General features: G+C 50.4%; 9 protein-coding genes across 9 annotated transcripts; 6 read left to right on the forward strand and 3 right to left on the reverse strand.

Annotated features, from left to right (window-relative positions):
- Positions 1-1,382: 1,382 nt before the first annotated feature.
- Positions 1,383-2,849, forward strand: P170DRAFT_436147 (DUF92 domain-containing protein). Its single transcript, XM_024849096.1, has 4 exons — positions 1,383-1,574; positions 1,649-1,863; positions 1,946-2,318; positions 2,405-2,849. The coding sequence occupies exons 1-4, from the start codon at positions 1,389-1,391 to the stop codon at positions 2,687-2,689; spliced, it is 1,059 nt and encodes a 352-aa protein (XP_024706377.1). The 5' UTR covers positions 1,383-1,388; the 3' UTR covers positions 2,690-2,849.
- A 123-nt stretch (positions 2,850-2,972) lies between these two features.
- On the reverse strand, positions 2,973-4,574 carry P170DRAFT_493291 (uncharacterized protein). Its single transcript, XM_024854043.1, has one exon. It carries the CDS (start codon positions 4,484-4,486, stop codon positions 3,116-3,118), a length of 1,371 nt encoding a protein of 456 aa, XP_024706378.1. The 5' UTR covers positions 4,487-4,574; the 3' UTR covers positions 2,973-3,115.
- A 1,255-nt stretch (positions 4,575-5,829) lies between these two features.
- Positions 5,830-8,761, forward strand: P170DRAFT_354337 (DUF323 domain protein; the record flags this gene model as incomplete). The annotated part of the gene is made up of 7 exons (XM_024844026.1): positions 5,830-6,125; positions 6,182-6,861; positions 6,988-7,203; positions 7,256-8,141; positions 8,203-8,495; positions 8,561-8,642; positions 8,695-8,761. 7 exons carry the CDS (start codon positions 5,830-5,832, stop codon positions 8,759-8,761), a joined length of 2,520 nt encoding a protein of 839 aa, XP_024706379.1.
- A 230-nt stretch (positions 8,762-8,991) lies between these two features.
- Positions 8,992-10,676, forward strand: P170DRAFT_436151 (aldehyde dehydrogenase family protein). Its single transcript, XM_024849097.1, has 3 exons — positions 8,992-9,470; positions 9,534-10,418; positions 10,501-10,676. Exons 1-3 carry the CDS (start codon positions 9,054-9,056, stop codon positions 10,612-10,614), a joined length of 1,416 nt encoding a protein of 471 aa, XP_024706380.1. The 5' UTR covers positions 8,992-9,053; the 3' UTR covers positions 10,615-10,676.
- Positions 10,677-13,108: 2,432 nt separating this feature from the next.
- Positions 13,109-13,722, forward strand: P170DRAFT_159566 (uncharacterized protein). Its single transcript, XM_024842560.1, has 2 exons — positions 13,109-13,486; positions 13,565-13,722. Exons 1-2 carry the CDS (start codon positions 13,259-13,261, stop codon positions 13,643-13,645), a joined length of 309 nt encoding a protein of 102 aa, XP_024706381.1. The 5' UTR covers positions 13,109-13,258; the 3' UTR covers positions 13,646-13,722.
- On the forward strand, positions 13,481-14,162 carry P170DRAFT_159471 (uncharacterized protein). Its single transcript, XM_024842558.1, has 3 exons — positions 13,481-13,759; positions 13,816-13,871; positions 13,934-14,162. Exons 1-3 carry the CDS (start codon positions 13,676-13,678, stop codon positions 14,085-14,087), a joined length of 294 nt encoding a protein of 97 aa, XP_024706382.1. The 5' UTR covers positions 13,481-13,675; the 3' UTR covers positions 14,088-14,162.
- P170DRAFT_159482 (uncharacterized protein) lies at positions 14,024-15,621 on the reverse strand. Its single transcript, XM_024842559.1, has 3 exons — positions 15,334-15,621; positions 15,216-15,261; positions 14,024-15,143 (listed from the first exon to the last, which is right to left on the reverse strand). The coding sequence occupies exons 1-3, from the start codon at positions 15,509-15,511 to the stop codon at positions 14,237-14,239; spliced, it is 1,131 nt and encodes a 376-aa protein (XP_024706383.1). The 5' UTR covers positions 15,512-15,621; the 3' UTR covers positions 14,024-14,236.
- Positions 15,622-15,757: 136 nt separating this feature from the next.
- P170DRAFT_436156 (transcription initiation factor IIA subunit gamma) lies at positions 15,758-16,575 on the reverse strand. The gene is made up of 3 exons (XM_024849098.1): positions 16,493-16,575; positions 16,284-16,431; positions 15,758-16,184 (listed from the first exon to the last, which is right to left on the reverse strand). The coding sequence occupies exons 1-3, from the start codon at positions 16,531-16,533 to the stop codon at positions 16,038-16,040; spliced, it is 336 nt and encodes a 111-aa protein (XP_024706384.1). The 5' UTR covers positions 16,534-16,575; the 3' UTR covers positions 15,758-16,037.
- Positions 16,576-16,778: 203 nt separating this feature from the next.
- P170DRAFT_436157 (uncharacterized protein) lies at positions 16,779-17,218 on the forward strand. Its single transcript, XM_024849099.1, has one exon. It carries the CDS (start codon positions 16,889-16,891, stop codon positions 17,162-17,164), a length of 276 nt encoding a protein of 91 aa, XP_024706385.1. The 5' UTR covers positions 16,779-16,888; the 3' UTR covers positions 17,165-17,218.
- The last annotated feature ends 128 nt before the right edge of the window (positions 17,219-17,346 follow it).

Here is a 17,346-nt window from a genome sequence, read left to right on the forward strand (position 1 = left end):
TTACTTTTAAAAATCTCTAATTTTTTAAATTTAAAATGTTTTTTTTTTTACTTTTTCCTAGGGTCTTTATTAGTATTACTAATATATTAAAAATTATTTATACTAATAAAAGAACTATAGGCTAATTACTAGCCTTTTAATAATTAGAGAATTATTTAGAATAATAATCTTTAAGTATTTAGATAAAAAAAATTATTATTTAATATAAAGGATTAAATTACTTCCTTTAAAGTAAAAAAAAGATTATTTAAAGATATTTAATAAATATAATATTTTTATTTATTATAAAATTATTTATATATAAATATAATAATAGTAAAACAGGGATAAAGTAATTAAAACTAAAAAAAATAGTTATAAAGGTTTTATTCCGGGTACTTAATTCTCTTAAATAAATATACTAAGGAGTTTAAGATACCTGCGATATACCTGCAGACTGCCTATTATATACTAAGAGATATAAAAAATTAAGAAACAGATATAAAATAAATAAAATTAATTACTTGATCTCTTAAGAATTAAGCAGGTGGTCCCTTTTAATAAAGGGTTTCACAGGAATCAGTTCCCAAATACCTCAGCAACCCTGCGGACCTCTGGCAGTCCGGTTGTTCCGTGTTCCGCGCTGAGATAAGCGCCGGTGACAGTTTAACAATAATAATAATAAAATCACTTAATTTCTAAATATAACTGGGCTTATAACTGTGGCAGAAATTCGGGAGGATTTTATTTTACTACAGAAAATGACTAATTTAATAAAATGCTTTATTTTGAAACAAATGATTTTATTAGCTATAAAAGAGTGACAATTTCGCTTGTTATTCTACTTATATTCTATATCTTAATTAAAACAATCTTTAGGGCTATTTATATTGTTTTCTTAGAGGTTAAATCAATAAAAAATTGTTAATTTATGACTTTATTTCATAACATGTCAAATTGTGTGATTTTGAGCAAGGTGATGATTTGGCTAATCGATCATTCCACTACCCGAACTGCAACAGAGAATAACAGAAATTGTATGGGCTCCAGTACTTACAGACCCTTCGTAGCATCGAAATATCTATAAACTAGATAAGAATTTGGAGAGCTGGACACAAACATACAAGGCATCCGAATATCTGTTTACTTTAAAGTTAACATCATTTCTGCGACCGCCAGTGTCAATAATAGAGCCATCGGCCGCTTCCCCTGCCTTCTGGCGAGAGCGAGGTTTTGGCAATCGGTCTAGCGTTGGCGGTAAGTCGATATGCGCTAGTCCCAAACAGACTCTGCCGGCTAGTTGCTACCGCCCGACCGTCAGCTGAGTCCAGCTTCATCGTATTTATTTGCTATTTCTCCTCTCCCAAGGGTCTTCGATCCCCCGAGCAGCAGAATACAATACCGTGACGATGAAGCCATTCATCGCTATTCCGGGCATTTTTGCCCTTCTATATCGTGCCTGGTCACGAAAATCACTGACCCCGCTTGGTCTTGTCGCTGCAGGCCTAACCGCCAGCGCTCATGCCCTTCACCCCTGGTCAGCTCCGTTCGCCTTGTTGGGAGTGTTCTATCTGTCAGGGATGAGGGTGACGAAAGTGTGTTCTCCGCTTGGTCATGGCATGAGCCATCCCCGTGGCCCCTGGACATCGATTACTGACTATGCGACAAGGTAAAACATGACGTCAAAGAAAGTCTCACGCTCTCTGCGTCCGGCTCCCATGGCGGCGAAGGCCAACGTACTCATATTCAGGTGCTTGCGAACTCTATCGTGGCATCTGTGCTCATCCTCTTCCATACTCGTGCTCTCGCCGTCTCCGGACTCGATGCCGGATGCTTCTCGAACGGTGGCCATGCCTCGGATCTACTCATGGTTGGGATCGTATCGTATGTTGTTCCCCTTCCCTCACACCCACAAACACACAAAACCTTCATACCAGCTAAACTAACCATCCTCTTCCATAAACAGTAACTACGTCGCCGTAGCCGCCGACACCTTCTCGTCCGAACTCGGAATCCTCTCCAAGTCGAAGCCGCGCCTGATCACCTCTCCGACTCTCCGTGTCGTCCCTCCCGGTACAAACGGCGGCGTGACGGGAACGGGTCTCCTGGCTGGTGCTTTGGGAGCGGTCATCGTTGCGGCCACATCCGCATGGCTGATTCCTTTCTGTTCGTCGGGCAATGACACATTGAATCTGATCCCGAGGGCCCAGTGGATCCTCGGCTTCACGGCGTGGGGTACTCTGGGCAGTCTGCTGGATAGCTTCCTAGGCGGGATTCTGCAAGCCAGTGTAGTTGATAAAAGGACGGGGAAGGTTGTTGAGGGAACGGGCGGAAAGAAGGTATGCTTTATCTTGCCCTACTGTTTTTGTATTGAATCAGAAGGAGGGGGGGGAGTATAAATCGCTGACATGGCGTCTCTACTTAGGTTCTTATCACGCCCAGCGGAGTGGCTGGTACCTCTACTTCAACCGCCGTGCCCGCCTCGACAGAAACGCAGAACACGCGCCAACGGAAATCCGAGGCCGAGGCTGCTGAAACAACCGACGTCAACGATGCTGGCTCGCGACATGAAAGTCGTCGTGTCGAGAGCGGATGGGATATCCTTGACAACAATGCGGTCAACGTCCTCATGACTGCCATCATGAGTGTGGGCGGCATGGGTGTTGCCAGTTGGATTTGGGGTTTGTCAATTGGGGATATTACGATCTGATTTGCCCGGGGTTGTTGAAGGGGTAATTTATGAAAGCGTGATTATATGATACCTAGAGGAGGGAAAGCGATAGTGCCTGCATCATTTATGATTCTATATGACTTTCGGAGCAAGAGCTTTAGTCTCATATAATACATGGTTTTTATTCTGCTAATTCGAGGTCTAAACCAAGCTGAATCAGTGAAAATAGGTTATGTTGGATTTAAATGAATTCTTGAATGAATTGTTGAATTTCAGGTTAATATAAAAGCCCACAATGATGATCAGTCCACATCATCGGCTAGCCATTTTAACCAAAAAGCCTAGGAAGAACTACCAAAGACAAAGACCAGGATATGCGGTCAAAAAGGAAATGTCAAATAATTAAGATCCTGCATCCTAATGAAGACGATGACAACGAAGACAATGACGAAGATACGAAGACGACTAACGCCTCCTTCGATAATCGTACCGCAAGCCCTGATACGGAGTTGAGTTCAGTTCGTCTGTGAGCGTCTCCATCGTGAAATCAGTCTTACCGCCAGTCCTGTTCCTCGTAGTCCTCCTGGAGCCTGATTTCTCCCACGGCTGCTTCGCGAAGATCTTATGGCTCCGGAATCGACTGGCTCGGCTCTTCTTCGGATTCCTGGAGAACTCAAAGGTATTGAACGGCGGTTTAAGCTGACGTTCCTGGGGTCTCTTCCAGCTGAAGTCGTAGACCAGGTGTGGAAGTCGACGGGGATCCACCTCCACCTCTTCCCCGGGGTGGATATGGCGATCCGACTCGAACGTCATGACGGCTCGGCTGCGGTCTCGCCTCCTGCCGTGGGTATCAGGCAGGTCCAGCGCGACGGCCACGTCGGGCTCCATGTTCTCGCGTTTGCGCTTCAGCCCCGGGTGGGAGTACCGGTTGTACGACACGGCGGTAAACGGCAGCGCCGAGCCCTGCGCTTTCTTCCGACTCACGGGAGCCGGCTCGCTCTCGTGAGGAGGACGGAACCCTTGCCGGGACAGCCGCGCCCGTCGCCTGTCCATGCCCGGGCCAAGCTTCAGCCACTGCAGGTACGTCGGGATGTTGCGCATCTCGTCCGAGCCGCGGGGTAGCAGCAAGGAAGCTTTCTTGAAGTGCCACCATGCGTCGTTCTGGCGGCCTTCGAACCAGTCAATGCGGCCGAACCAGTACATGCATCGGGCCTGGTTGTCCGTGTCCTGGAGTCGGTTGCTGATCTCCTCGGCGTGTTTGACCCACTCTCGTGCCTTGGAGGGGAGCTTCTGCTCGAGATACTTGGTCGCTCGCATGAAGGAATGCGCAAGTGCTTGCTGGTCGAGATGTCGGTCGAGTCGGCCGAGCTCTTCCTCCATGGGATCCAGTAAACTAGCTAGGAGTTGTTGCACGAGTTCCTCCGGATCCTCGGACATTGCATTTGGTTCTTGCAGGGGGGCGGTAGTGCTCGGGCCAGGATCAGGGCCAGGATCAGGGCCAGGATTAGGGCCAGGACTAGGGCTTGGGTTGGGATTGTCCTTTGCCGCGTCTTCCGCAAACGCTTCCAGCTGAGGCGTCGGGGGTGTACTAGACTCATCGACTGATGTCTGGCTTGAACTTGAACTGAGAATTTGAGAATCTTGAATAGGGCCCAAATCGCTCAAAGGAGGAGATAGATCAAGAGGTGAATCAGGCGCTGGAGAGTTGTCCTCATTGTCTGGAGGCGATGTCGACGTCTTGTGCTTGTCTACATTCTTTCCCTTTGAAGTTGAACGAGGGGCCGGCTTTGGCGAGGGTTTGCGTGAAGCGCCCTTGCGGCGGCCAAAGGACCACATGGCTCACTTGTTTTTGAAAAAGCGGAGGCTCTGAAAGATTCTAGTTAGTGGTAGTGACGTAGGCTGAAGATAAAATTGGGCTGTGAAGTAAGGTAGTAAAAGAGATCAAGTGGGTAAACTGTATGCATTCTATGACTGCGAAAGAAAAATGGCATCCCAGTTCAAGACAGGGAAGACTAGGTCTTATATAGTTGAGCATTCTTTGAGTCTAAAGATATTGTGCAAATCCTGGGGATCACCGGGAAGTATACAGAGCTGAATCCACGGGGTCTTTGTAACCAGCCGGCCGACTCTTTGTTTGTCCATTGTTTTAGGGGCTGGCAGTGACACGGGAAGACCCGTTGATTACCAGCGTTGGCCACCATTTTTCAACGGCTTTTGTTGGGTTTTGATAATGAAGGTGCCTGGAGACCAACGGCATTGTTGAGAGATGCGGATGATTGTGATGATTGTAGAGAGAAGAAAAGAGAAGCCGAGGATGAGTCAGCTCAGATCATGTGGGGTGCAGTGGGTCCGTCAAACCAGACAAACCCCACCAACCAGACAAACCAGACAAACCCCGCCAACCAAACAAACAGACAAACTAAACAAACCGACAAACCAGACAAACACGACGTCACGACCGGGAATTTTCTCCACCCGCCGTGGCCGAAGGTTCTCTTGTGGTTGGATCAACCATCGACCTCAGAGGGGCTTGGGCGAGAATGACCTCGTCCGCTATGCAGAAATGCGCCCTAACCCCTTGGAACTGACTCGCAAGGGGCGTCCTCCGTTGGAATGTGGTCGAGCTGATCTGCCAATCTGATTGATAATTCCATATCCCGGATGATGCTCCTCAGCCTCCAGGCCTGGAACTGCACGGGTGGGGTGTTTGCACATCAAGATGACATGGGTCTTTCAGGAACGGCCTCGGACTCTGATCCTGGCCGGATAAAGGAGAAAATAAAAATAGGGTCTGGGCTGACTGCCGGTTCCCTATGATGCCCGCCGATTTCCATATAAAAGAAACTCCGGATCCCTCCCTCTGCACTGGCTCCCCCCCTCTTCCTCCCTCTCTCGATATTGGATTTTCTTTTTCTTTATTTTTTTTTAATTTTCTGTCTTGAGATTAATCCCTCGGGGTCATACCATCTGCACGAATTCCCTGCACTCCTCATTTACCCCTCTTTGATCTGCCCGACTCGCTCCTTGTCTTTGCCGTCCAAATCCAATAAATACCTGGCCGACTGCTCCTGTCTTTGTTAAGAAACACAAATCGAACTTGTACCGTTTACCACCTCAAGATTTCTCTTGCTTGTGATATACTTTGCATCCTATTTTTAGATCGACCCTGATCTGCCACCATGTCTCCTTTGACCTTGTCTACCCAGACGGTCGAAATCGTCGACATTCGTCAGAATGACGTGGGCTTCTCTCTGGTCCACGATATCCACCAAGGGATCGATCCCTCCGTGGGCCCAAGACGCTCCATGCCCACTATGCTCCTCTACGATACCAAAGGTCTTAACCTTTTCGAGGAGATCACCTATCTGGACGAGTATTACCCGACCAACGCGGAGATCGAGGTGTTGGAGACCCATGCCAAGAGCATCGTGGAGCGGATCCCGGACAATGGACAGCTACTGGAGCTGGGGAGTGGGTATGTTTTAGTGACGCTAATGATCCGTTTGGCTCCGATCCTAACCGCCCTTCTAGAAACCTTCGAAAGATTGAGATCCTTCTCCGCGAGTTTGAACGCCAGGGAAAGCGCGTCAGCTATTACGCCCTAGACCTGTCGCTTTCCGAATTGCAGCGCACATTTTCTGAGGTGTCTATTGAAGACTACACCCACGTCGGCTTCCACGGACTTCATGGAACGTACGATGACGCCATTACCTGGCTGAATAGGCCGGAGAACCGCAAGCGTCCCACCACCATTCTGTCGATGGGTTCCTCCATGGGCAACTTCAACCGCCCCGATGCCGCTCGGTTCCTGTCGCAATTTGTAAAGATTCTCGGCCCGTCGGATGCGATGCTGATTGGCCTCGACGGCTGTAAAGACCCGGACAAGGTATTCAGAGCTTACAATGATTCGAAGGGCATCACACAGCAGTTCTACGAGAATGGCTTGGTTCATGCCAACCGTGTTCTGGGACACGAAGCCTTCAAAATGGATGAGTGGGAAGTTGTGACTGGTTACAACGTTGCCGAGGGGCACCATGAGGCGTTCTACTCGCCTAAAAACGATGTGACCATCGACGGAATTTTCATTCCCAAGGGCGAGAAGCTCATCTTTGAAGAAGCATTCAAGTATGGTCCTGAAGAGTGTGAGCGACTCTGGAGAGACGCGAACCTGATACATGGTGCCGATTTCGGCAACGGTTCTAATGACTATCGTGAGTTATCCCCTTCTTGCTCTGCTCTTGATAGACACGACCTCCCTTCGTCCCATTCGTTCTCCCGGATACCCGAACCTCTGAAGTGAATCCTCAAGATGCGTACTGACTGACTATTGCGAATAGATCTCCATCTCTTGTCGTCTTCTGCTCTCAGCTTCCCTACTGCCCCATCAGAGTACGTATCCCATCCGGTTCCCAGTCTTCAAGATTTCCAATCCCTCTGGACCGCATGGGATATTGCCACAAAATCAATGGTTCCCCGTGAGGAGCTTCTTTCTAAGCCGATCAAACTCCGCAATGCACTCATTTTCTATCTGGGTCACATCCCCACCTTTTCGGGTCAGTCGTGAAGTACAATAATCAGATCGTGATGTTAACTTAAGGTGAACAGATATCCACTTGACGCGAGCGTTGGGGGGAAATGCGACCGAGCCAAAATCCTACCAGCTGATCTTCGAACGCGGGATCGACCCCGATGTGGATGATCCCCAAAAGTGTCACTCACACAGTGAAATTCCGGACGAATGGCCGGCCCTTAATGAAATACTAGGCTACCAAGAAAGGGTCCGCAACAGGATCGAATCCGTTCTCGAGAGAGATGACCTCTCATGCAACCGGACTCTAGCCGAAGCACTCTGGATAGGGTTCGAGCATGAAGCAATGCATCTAGAGACTTTTCTCTACATGCTGCTACAAAGCGACAAGACGCTTCCACCGACCGGTGTTGAGAGACCTGATTTTGAAAGATTATTCCGCGATGCGAGGAAACATGCAAAGACCAATGAGTGGTTCACTATTCCTGCGCAGACGTTGTCTATCGGTCTTGAAGACGCGGATCCTACGTCGGTGCCCTCGGCTACATTTGGATGGGACAACGAGAAGCCCGAACGAATGGCGGCCGTTCCACCGTTCGAAGCTCAGGCTCGACCTGTCACCAATGGTGAATATGCCAAGTTCTTACAGGCAAAGCATCTGCGCCAAGGGCCTGTGTCGTGGGTTTTGTCCCATTCCAACCAAGACTTCTCGATCTCGGGGGTCAATCAATCTAGCCCCGAGGCGACGAAGGATTTCATGTCCAATTTTGCCGTACGAACCATGTTTGGACTAGTTCCGCTTGAGTTTGCTCAAGACTGGCCGGTCATGGCATCCTACGATGAGCTGGCTGAGTATGCCGAGTGGATGAAATGCCGCATCCCGACGTTTGAGGAGGTCAAAAGTATTTATGCTCATTCTGAAAAGCTGAAAGGATCTAATGCCTGGATACCCAATGGCCATGTGTAAGAACTATTCCCTCCCCCAATCAGTACATCGTACAATTGAAGCTAACAACTCCATCAGTGAGCCTGAGTATTTGAATGGAGATGGGCCGGGCAAGAAAGACGTCAATCGGACTCGGCCTCGTACTCCGGATCACCAGCCTGTTCGCCCGCCTTCCCCAGGAGCCTTGCCAGTGTTCGTTGATCTCGACGGCTGCAACGTCGGGTTCAAGCACTGGCACCCTACCCCAGTGATCCAGGACGGCAATCGACTTGCCGGCCAGGGTCAACTGGGGGGCGTGTGGGAATGGTGCAGCACTGCATTAGCCCCACACGAAGGATTCAAGGCTATGGACATTTATCCCGGATATACTTGTAAGTGAATTCTCTCCGTGAGGTAGGATTGTTCCGGATGGTCGAGTATTGACTATACTTGTTAGCGGACTTCTTTGACGGCAAACACCACGTCGTGCTGGGCGGTTCTTGGGCCACTCATCCTCGCATTGCCGGCCGAACCACCGTGTAAGTATCACGGCACCCTTAGACAAGGGCAGTGCTAATTGTTTTTCTGCAGTGTCAATTGGTATCAGCACAATTACCTTTACCCATGGGCCGGAGCCCGTCTGGTTCGCGACCTGTGAGGAATGGTGCGTGATATGACAGCGCGATGAGTGGGATGCCATGGGATAATTAGCTTAGCCTCGAACAAATGAAATTGACATGAATATTGATATTGATATTGATACTATACGACTGAATAGTTGCTTGTAGTTATACTCCTGTGGGTCCTCAGCGGGGAAGCTCGCGGATAACGTGACGCAATGCCCCTCATCGCTCCCATTCTCGCTCTCTCCCTCTCTCCCTCTCTCTTCTTTCCTTCCTCGAACTTGGTAACTCCTAATTTCCTTCCGATATACCCCTGGAAGTGACACCATGTCTGTCGAAACAATCACCACCATCTCCCCCTCCACCAACCAGCCCGTCCTCACTCGGACGGGCGTCACCGCGGATGAGCTGCAGCAGATCCCCCAGCTCGCCCAGGAGGCGTTCCGATCATTCTCTCGGTCGACCACGCTCGAACAGCGTCAGCAGATTGTCAACCGCGCATTGGACATTCTCGAGAAGAAGAAAGATGAGCTCGCCCTTGAAGTTACGAACCAGATGGGCCGGCCCATCGCCTACACCGGCGTGGAGGTCATGACGGCCATCAAGCGCAGTCGTTACTTGACGAAGATCAGTAGCTCGGTTCTTGGAAAAGAGGGCATTGTGCCCGGAGAGGAAGAGAAGGGATTCAGACGTTTTATCAAGCGGAAGCCGGTTGGCGTTGCTCTGATCATCTTTGCCTGGAACGTATGTTATCGAGCGGTCTTCTTAGTATGCGGGGTTACTGACACAAGGGGCGAACGATACTAGTACCCATACTTGATCTCAGTGAACAGTTTGATCCCCGCTATCCTGGCCGGTAACGCCGTGATTCTGAAGCCCTCGCCCCAAACGCCCACGATTGTCGAACAGTTTGCCAATGCCTTCGCCGAGGCCGGCCTTCCCAAGAACGTCATCCAGTACTTCCACTGCGGGTCGCCCACCATACTTGAGACCGTCGTGCGGTCACCGCTTGTCGACCACATCTGCTTCACGGGCTCCGTCGCCGGTGGCCTGGCAGTTCAGAAGGCCGCCTCGGACCGCATCGTCAACGTCGGCCTCGAGCTCGGTGGCAAGGACCCCGCGTATGTTCGCGATGACGTGGATGCCGCCTGGGCAGCGGAGGAGGTTGTCGACGGAGCCATCTTCAACAGCGGCCAGAGCTGCTGCGCCATCGAGCGAGTCTACGTGCACCAGAACATCTACGACACCTTCATCGCCGAGGTCAAGAAGGTGCTGAGCAACTACCGCGTGGGCGATCCCCTCGACAAGCAGATGCAGATCGGGCCCGTCATCTCCAAGCGCGCCAAGGAGACCGTCGCCGCTCACGTTGCCGACGCCATCCAGAAGGGCGCCCGCGACGAGACTCCGGCCAACGCGACGTTCGAGAATCCCCCGGCCGAGGGCAACTACGTCAAGCCGACGCTGCTGACGGGCGTCACCCACGACATGGTCGTCATGACGGAGGAGACCTTCGGGCCGGTGATCCCCGTCATGAAGGTCAGCGGCGACGAGGAAGCCGTGCAGCTCATGAACAGCAGCGAGTTCGGCTTGACTGCCAGCGTGTGGACGAAGGACGTCGCTAAGGCGGAGGAACTCATCGAAGACATCGAGGCCGGAACGGTCTTCATCAACCGATCGGATTACCCAGCTCCGGTGCGTATTCTTCTCTTCTATTATATCCCAGCTGTACCATCATCCTTTTGGCAATCGCGCGCTAACTCATGGGAATCAACAGGATCTGGCATGGACGGGATGGAAGAACTCCGGTCGGGGCGTGACGCTCAGCAAGTTCGGCTTCGAGCAATTCGTCAAACTGAAGAGCTACCATGTTAAGGATTATCCGAAATAAATGCATTCATGAGGGAATAATGAGGGATAGATAGGCACATAACGAATACCATTGGTCTTGCAATCAGTCCCTATCTGCCATCCATAGATAGTCTGTGTAGTCCCCGTAGCGAACGAGCGAGAAATGGTTAAACAAATACAAACACCAGAATAGAACACAACAAAGACAAAGAACCAAGACCAACAACCAAAACCCGAGTCAGAAAAGAGAAACAGACAAGAGAAACCAAGAAGACCAAGTGTCCCAGCCCCCATCAGCCTCGACCAATTCGCAAGCCGCACATAAGCAAACACGACGACCGAACAACGCATCGGCTGGGGCAGAAGGTCTCGAACACTCACTCGGCCCCATTCCATCCATCCATCCTCATCCCTGAAACCTTGTCTCGTTCGACAGTCAGAAATCTAGAACTTCAACCCTCCCGACACCTGATCTTAATTACTGGAGAACTGGAGAATTGGAGAGGTGTTGCGAGTTAAGTTGACGCCGTCAGACCGGACCGTCCGTCCGTCCCACTTGACATTTCTACCCGTCGGGCAAGACAAGTCAAGACAAGGAAAGACATAGTCTAGAACGTACGTTTGGCGCTGGACCGGGAGCTAGGTATGTAGGCAGACCAATCGGTTTGTGTCATTGATATGGTTGTCTAGTGCCTAGTTGTTTAGTTGTTCATTCCCATTCCTTAACTAACTGTGTATACCCAATTGCCCAGGACCAGGGCCAGGTCCCGGTCCAGCCCGATAGGAGAAGGGCAGGGCGACGAAAGAAGAAGATACGCAAGCCAAAGTATGAGACAGGGAGGAAAAGTCAAAAAAAGATCCCGGAGAGAGAACACGTATGCACGGTTGTACATGTGCATAGGACGGTATGAGCAGAGGACCTAGGGAACTATCACAACTGCGAGAAAGAAGCCAATGGAAGCAAAGAACCGGAATAGCTGGAGAATATCCCATATCTCACACATACAGAGAATAAACAACACTCCGATTCAGGCTACTGAACACTCACGAAACAAGAATCCAAGATAAGCGCGGAATAAATAAAAATAAAGTAATAATTAAACCCTAGGGAAGGTGGGCACGATTGGCACGCTAATAAGGGGAGGATTGTGTGGCAGGAGGATCATCTATCCCTTCTTTGACGGCGGTTTTCTGGCGAGAGACGAATGCTACATGCTGCAGGAAGGATCAGAAAGAGAGAGAATCCGATGTACGGTGTACTCCATACATACGGAGTAGTTAACTATGGACCTGGGCATGACGAACCGGGGTGTCCCTCTGCCTGTCTGCCTATCTGTCTGCCTGTCTATGTATAGAATGCCGGCAGGGACAGACATATCACGGCCATGGAGAATGTGAATGGAGACATGGGACGACGGGAGGAAGCGGGTCCGAGGGAACCAGAAAAACCAAAAAAGAGTCAAATCAACAAGAAGAAACCGGAACGCGAAACAAACGAAACGACATTGCTCCTGATGCAAGGGCGAACCCTCAACTCACTTTCCATACTTAGATCCATCTTCGCCCCCCTGGATCTGCGAGAGTCGGGGGGAAATTAAAGAAAATGATCCACGTAGCGACGGGCCCATATTCTGGATGATCTTCCAATAGTTGGTTGCATTGGCAATTGGGTTGCTCATCGGGCGTGCTATAATTATCGGTATATCAGGATAATTGCCCATGGTGACTATGAGCGACCCCATCCTTTACGGAGAAGGGATCGGTATGGGAGATGCGGTCATCAGGTATTTTCGGCTGGAAATAAGTCGGATCTGGGTCTTTGTGTCGGGTGGCCCTTTGTTCTGCTTCCGGACGCCATTTCCACTGTCTCTCCCCTAATGAATGTGGGCTGGATCGAGCGAGACAAAAATATTGTCTAGAAGTAAAATCCAGATGACGTGCCCTTCAAAAACAACCAAAAATGCACTGCCGCCGCCCGAGACATTCTGGGCTCTGCAGGCAAGCAAGCCCATCAGGAGGCGGTTCCCTGGAAAGTCGGTCAGGGACGAATAAGAAATCGGCACTCAAATATAAATTAAGAAAAAAAAAAAAGAAAATAGAAAAAGAAAAAAGAAAGTTCGCGAGACACTGCATCGGGAAAGGAGAATCTTACACGTCGTGCAGGGATGCCGCCAATGCATACCGACATCACATAGTATATGCAATGCAGACGCTAGATCGGGAACGCCTCGGAGACTTTCGTACGCTCGATGCCTTGTTTGCCGGTTTCATACAGGCGTACGAGAGAAACCAGGGTCGGGCGCCTATGAGGTCAACAAGGCGTGAGGCGTCCGACACTATGCTTAGCCTGCGCTCAAACAATTGTCGTCGACTGCGTGGCTAATTGGCGTCGCGGGCGAATGTGGAATCAAGGGGGAGGAGCAGCGCAGAGGAAATAACTGGTCGTCAGCCCAAGTTGCCCTGGGAAATTCCGACCCAGGGGGGGCCATTCAAGCGCCAGAGAAACCGCGAGAGAATGTGTCACATAACGCGCAAAGATTGCTGCACATAAGGCTGTCACGGTGACCTTCGTGCCGCTCAATTGGCCGATCAGGTTAAGCCTGCATTGCACGGGCGAAACCGTTAATCCGTAGGCTTGCAGGGCGTCGCGCCTGTCGAGGGTCCTGGGGATTTCTGGAATATATATGACCTTGGCCTCCCCAGAAATCATTCTCCTATCTCTCCTTCACTTGTCGCCAGCGTCTCAATGCCATAGAACATCTGCCAGCCTTTCTTTCATTCTGTTTGCGTTTTGGTTGCTTCTCTCTCGTCTTTCGACAGTCTCTCGTTTGGGTATCCTTTTGTCCTTTCTTTCTTTTTTCTCTCTCTTTCCAATAGACCTCCTTTTGCCACAAAAGCGTTCGCTCTCTGTTGTACGATTGATTGATTGATTGGGATACTATCATCTTGTTGATTGGTTTTGCCTCTGCCTGCGTCGGTCCTGGCTGTAGATACTGACCGACCTGCCGCTCATTTTCAACCTCTGCGATTCCATTCGAACCCCCTGGATCTTATTCTTACGACCTTTATAATCCCATATCGATTCTCCCATTCCCGACACCATGGAATGTTTTCGGCAGATCGTTCGACTTGTCAAGTCCCCGTTTCAACGCGACTCGCAACAACAGCACAAGGTTCTGGAGATCGTGAGTCCATCGAAGGCGAACCGTCGAGATATCTCGGGGCTAATGGCGAACCACAGGGACCCCCGACCAACTTTCGCAAGGAGGAGCTGCCGGCCTTCTTCTCCGATGACGAGTGAGTGCATACCTGCAGCCTTGACGAAACATCACTGTTTTTCTGACACTTATCCCCCGCAGCGCGCTGACCTTACATAGCAATGGTTCGGCAAACGAGAAAGAGGCAGTCATCACGTCGATGGAACGTCAGCCATCCACCCGGGACAAGATCAAGAACCACGTCCGACGACTGAGCGTCAAGACCCATCGCCCGCTTCCTGAGCATGAAGAATAAGCCTGATGCTCGTCCGATGGAGAGAAGGAAGCCTCTGAGCACCGCCTGCAAACCCGGTCACCTGGTGCGCACCACCAACGCAGGACTGAAGGAAGAGCTGGAAATGTTGCAAGTTCCACCGTGCGAACCCGCGGAACGCCGTCGCATGGTCAAAGCAAGAACGTCGGGACTTCGTTGAGACGCGATTTCTTTTTCGACTCCAGATTGTTACCGTTTTGGATTTTCTGCTGCATTTGATTTATAGACGATGTAGATCCGCCTTTTGTCTGTGTGTATGATGTATGTAGCTCTGGAAGCTCATCAAAATCGTCGAAAAGCATCCTCTTCCTGGATTTGAGCGCGGGCTGTGCCTTGTATTTAATATTCGTCTCCACAGAGCGAGCCTCTTTCGCTGCACGACCTTGGTCGGAGCGAGATGACAAGGGACTACTCCCTGCATTTGACAGCTTTGAATCCGAACTGATAACATGAGTCCTTCGATGTGATGCCGTCGCAGTAGGTGTTTGAGCTTGAGCGTCGAGATCGTCATCTTCCGAGGCGGTCGCATCCACGTCAGTATTCGCATCTCTGCTTTCATTCCTAACCGCAGTATCCATCCGAGTATCCGAAGATTGCGAAAACCCAGCTGCCGCGCGAGTCGACGACTTGACCCCCTGCATGCCCACCAATGACCTCGCTTTCCTCGGGCTCATCAGCAGGTCATGCAAAGACGTCCCCGCAAACGTGTCATCCAAAGCAACATCCTCCTCGACGTCATCGCTATCTTCAGAGTCCACCGCCGGTCGCCCGCTCTGAATCTGCCCCAGACCTTCTTTTTGCCGTATGGAGAGCGCGCCCGCCTCATGTCGCTTCTTCGTTTCTTCGCTCATCGGGGTCACTCCGTCCGTGGGTCGGGCAAGGTCTTGAATGGCAGCTGCGTTCTGCAGTTTCGCTTCTTTCTTCCGTCGGACGTATTCTGCGTAGTGAAGGTGTTGGGTGAAGGTTTGCGCGACGGCGTAGAATTCATCCTCGACCATCATGTAGATGTCATCGTTGTCGAGGCCTTCAATTAGGTATCTAATTCCTCCAATGCTGCATTAGTTCCGGAGCATATAAGATCGATCGGTGCAGGTGGAGAGAGCGATTTACTCTTCTGATGGACAACGCTGGATAGGAGACGATGGAGGAGTCGGGGCTATTTGGGAGTATCGATAAATCAGTCCAGAGATTTTATTGCACGGCAGGGGAGCAAGGAGCCTTCACTTACAGGATCTGAAGAAGTCGCGCCTGCCGACTTCCGAAGAGCTTAGCTTCAACTTCGCTTTAGGAGTAGTCTCATCGTCATCTTGCTTGATGTCTCGCTCTCGTTTCACCGGTCGTCGTCGCGGCGTAGAATCTTTCGTTCCTCCGCTGAGACCGGTAAGCCATGGCAGAGTTCGAGGCATGGCGATGAATGCGCGTAGGTGGGAGGCCCGCTGTCATACATATATATTGAATGATATCATTCTCGTCATAACGATGAAATAGATTGAAGGAGGGAGTGACGCGAAAGTCGGCGCGCCGGAGACGCGGGAGAGAAGCCGCCCCGCCTCCGCATGGAGTGGGTTGCCTTAGTTTGAGGGCCGACCGATCTACTCAACGCTTTATGGGGCATGACAGTCTTCCTGAGTCATTAAGGATGGAAAAAAGACATCATTCGCAATTCAGCCGCAGCAGTCAAATTCTAGATAAACCTCATATTCTCGTAGGTATCGGTGATCAATCTGGCAATCCCGATCGCAGAATTTATAATACAACAAATGCCAAACGCAAGTCCTCAACGCCGATTTCAAAGCAACCAAAGCCCGGTGTAAAACATATGCTAGGACCATGGGGACAGCGCCAGTCCATGTCCATGGTCAGGTGGTAGTAAAAAAGAAAATGGAAAGAGCAAAACACAGAGAACACCGCAAAAGGTCGTGTCTGCCTCCACTAAACCTCTCCGGGTCGCTTGCTATTGCAACTCACGATCTTCACCTTGTTTGCCGACACCGTCGTCTGGTTGTCTAGTTTGAAATTGACATCTTTAATGAGGAAGGTCCACACTTCGTCGCAGAAACGGTAGGTATCGAGATGGCCCTGGAGTAACGAGAGATGATCGATTAGCGCCCATCTCCCCAGCAACAGAGGTCAAGTGGTCTAGGTCAAGACCACCCCGGGCATGAGGCGAAAACTTACCTTGAATGTAAGCCTTGCGCGCACTTTATCGGCAAGAACCTCCGTGATTATACGGTCAAAGGTCGAGAGGATCTTCATCGCCAGTTGGGGCTCGATCCGGCCCTCGTTGATCAGGTCATCGAGCGTATCGGTAAGGGAGAGACCGAGACTGCGACGGTCAATGTCAGCGACAGAATATCGGGATATGTCTTCAAGAGATGCCGCAGTACCTGCTCCCACGGTACAGCTCGTAATAAGCCTGAGCACTCATGATGGCGAATGGCCGAGAGATGGATTTGTCGGGGAGGTGAGGAAGTTGGAGAGTTGGTTGCAGCCAATCGACGGCGCCGAAGCGGGGAGAACGAGAGCACGTGATAATGGTATCATGTGACCCTTGCGCGGGCATTACGTCAAATCAGAGAACTACATTGTCACTCATCTATACACATCCATCTGCACAATCCATCTCTCATCATGGCTACCTTCCATTCGTCTCTTTCGAGGCACATTGGGCCCATGATTCGGTCGCGGAAGTCTCACCTGGTAGCAGGAACTCGTTACTTATCACACACGTCGCAAAACCTATCAGATGCCAACACAGGTCGGCCCGTGAATATGTTTTCACCATGCACTGCCCTGCGCTAACAAAGTCTGCAGGCGAGGCATCTTTCAAACATAATAACTCTCCGATAAAAGAAGAGGAGAAGAGCCAACCAAACTCGGAAAGCGACAAACCATCAAAGCCAGAGAAAGCAAAGTCTATCAGTCAGGCCGACGACGAACTTCGTGAACGTCTTGAGCAAATGTCCGGCGGAGGTGGAGCCTCTGGCATTGAATACGAGGATGGACAACCCAACACTATGAAACGAAGTGTTCGGAATAATATGTTCCGCTATATTTGAGGGCCCGATCAGGAGATGGCAAAACAAAGCCGCATCACCTCGTATGAGGACAAACCTAGATCTCGACGATCAATTAGCACACGAAAATCGCTCGTAAAGTGATAGAAATCCCAGACCTCCCAGAGCCCTCTCCATGGCAGTCTCAAATATTACCGAGCCCCACGAGTCGGTCTCGTTCGTCA

The sequence above is a fragment of the Aspergillus steynii genome (genome assembly GCF_002849105.1).
Source record: "Aspergillus steynii IBT 23096 chromosome Unknown P170scaffold_3, whole genome shotgun sequence".
NCBI classification, from domain to species: Eukaryota; Fungi; Ascomycota; class Eurotiomycetes; order Eurotiales; family Aspergillaceae; genus Aspergillus; species Aspergillus steynii.